General features: G+C 49.9%; 1 protein-coding gene across 1 annotated transcript in view; it reads left to right on the forward strand.

Moving 5' to 3' along the window:
• Window positions 1-203: 203 nt before the first annotated feature.
• The window catches only part of LOC100966202 (olfactory receptor 13C7-like), a gene marked incomplete at its 3' end in the record, with an annotated part of 3,742 nt that continues 2,999 nt past the window's right edge, over window positions 204-946 (forward strand). Inside the window, exon 1 of the mRNA XM_012811665.1 lies at window positions 204-944. Coding sequence (XP_012667119.1) covers window positions 204-944 — 741 coding nt within the window. The remainder of the gene's footprint in view (window positions 945-946) is intronic.

The following is a 946-nucleotide window of genomic DNA, read 5'->3' on the forward strand; positions in this document are numbered from 1 at the left end:
AACTCTTGTAAATTTGATATCCTAACGGCCCCAAAATAATTTCTGATTTTCTTGGATATAAATAAATATTACAGGCTTTCAAAACTGTTTTTAATCATCTAACCAGACTAGAACTTCAGACCAGACCCCCTGGTCCTATGCAAGGCAAAGAATGTTGAGTGTGGACCTCTGATACTTTCTTCACGTGACAGAAGAGGTGCACCATGGGACCTGCCAACCAGACAACCTCTGTGACGGAGTTTGTTCTCTTGGGCCTCTCTGCCCACCCAAAGCTGGAGAAAACATTCTTTGTGCTCATCCTGTCGATGTACTTGGTGGTCCTGCTGGGCAATGGGGTCCTCATCCTGGTGACCATCCTGGACTCCCGCCTGCACACAACCATGTACTTCTTCCTGGGGAATCTCTCCTTCCTGGACATCTGCTATACAAGCTCCTCAGTCCCCCTCATCCTTGACAGCTTCCTGACCCCCAGGAAAACCATCTCCTTCTCAGCCTGTGCTGTGCAGATGTTCCTGTCCTTTGCCATGGGGTCGACAGAGTGTGTGCTCCTGAGCATGATGGCATTTGATCGCTATGTGGCTATCTGCAACCCCCTTAGATACCCTGTGGTCATGAGCAAGGCTGCTTACATCCCCATGGCTATTGGCTCTTGGGTGGCTGGAAGTGCTGCCTCGATGGTTCAAACATCCCTTGCTATGAGGCTGCCATTCTGTGGGGATAATGTCATCAACCACTTCACCTGTGAGATCCTGGCTGTCCTGAAGTTGGCCTGTACTGACATCTCTGTCAATATCATCAGCATGGGGGTGACAAATGTGATCTTCCTAGGGATCCCAGTCCTGTTCATCTCTTTCTCCTATGTGTTCATCATTGCCACCATCCTGAGGATCCCCTCTGCTGAGGGGAGGAAAAAGGCCTTCTCCACCTGCTCTGCCCACCTCACAGT

This window comes from Otolemur garnettii, unplaced genomic scaffold (assembly GCF_000181295.1).
Source record: "Otolemur garnettii isolate 467f Iridium unplaced genomic scaffold, OtoGar3 scaffold00172, whole genome shotgun sequence".
Taxonomy (NCBI): domain Eukaryota; kingdom Metazoa; phylum Chordata; class Mammalia; order Primates; family Galagidae; genus Otolemur; species Otolemur garnettii.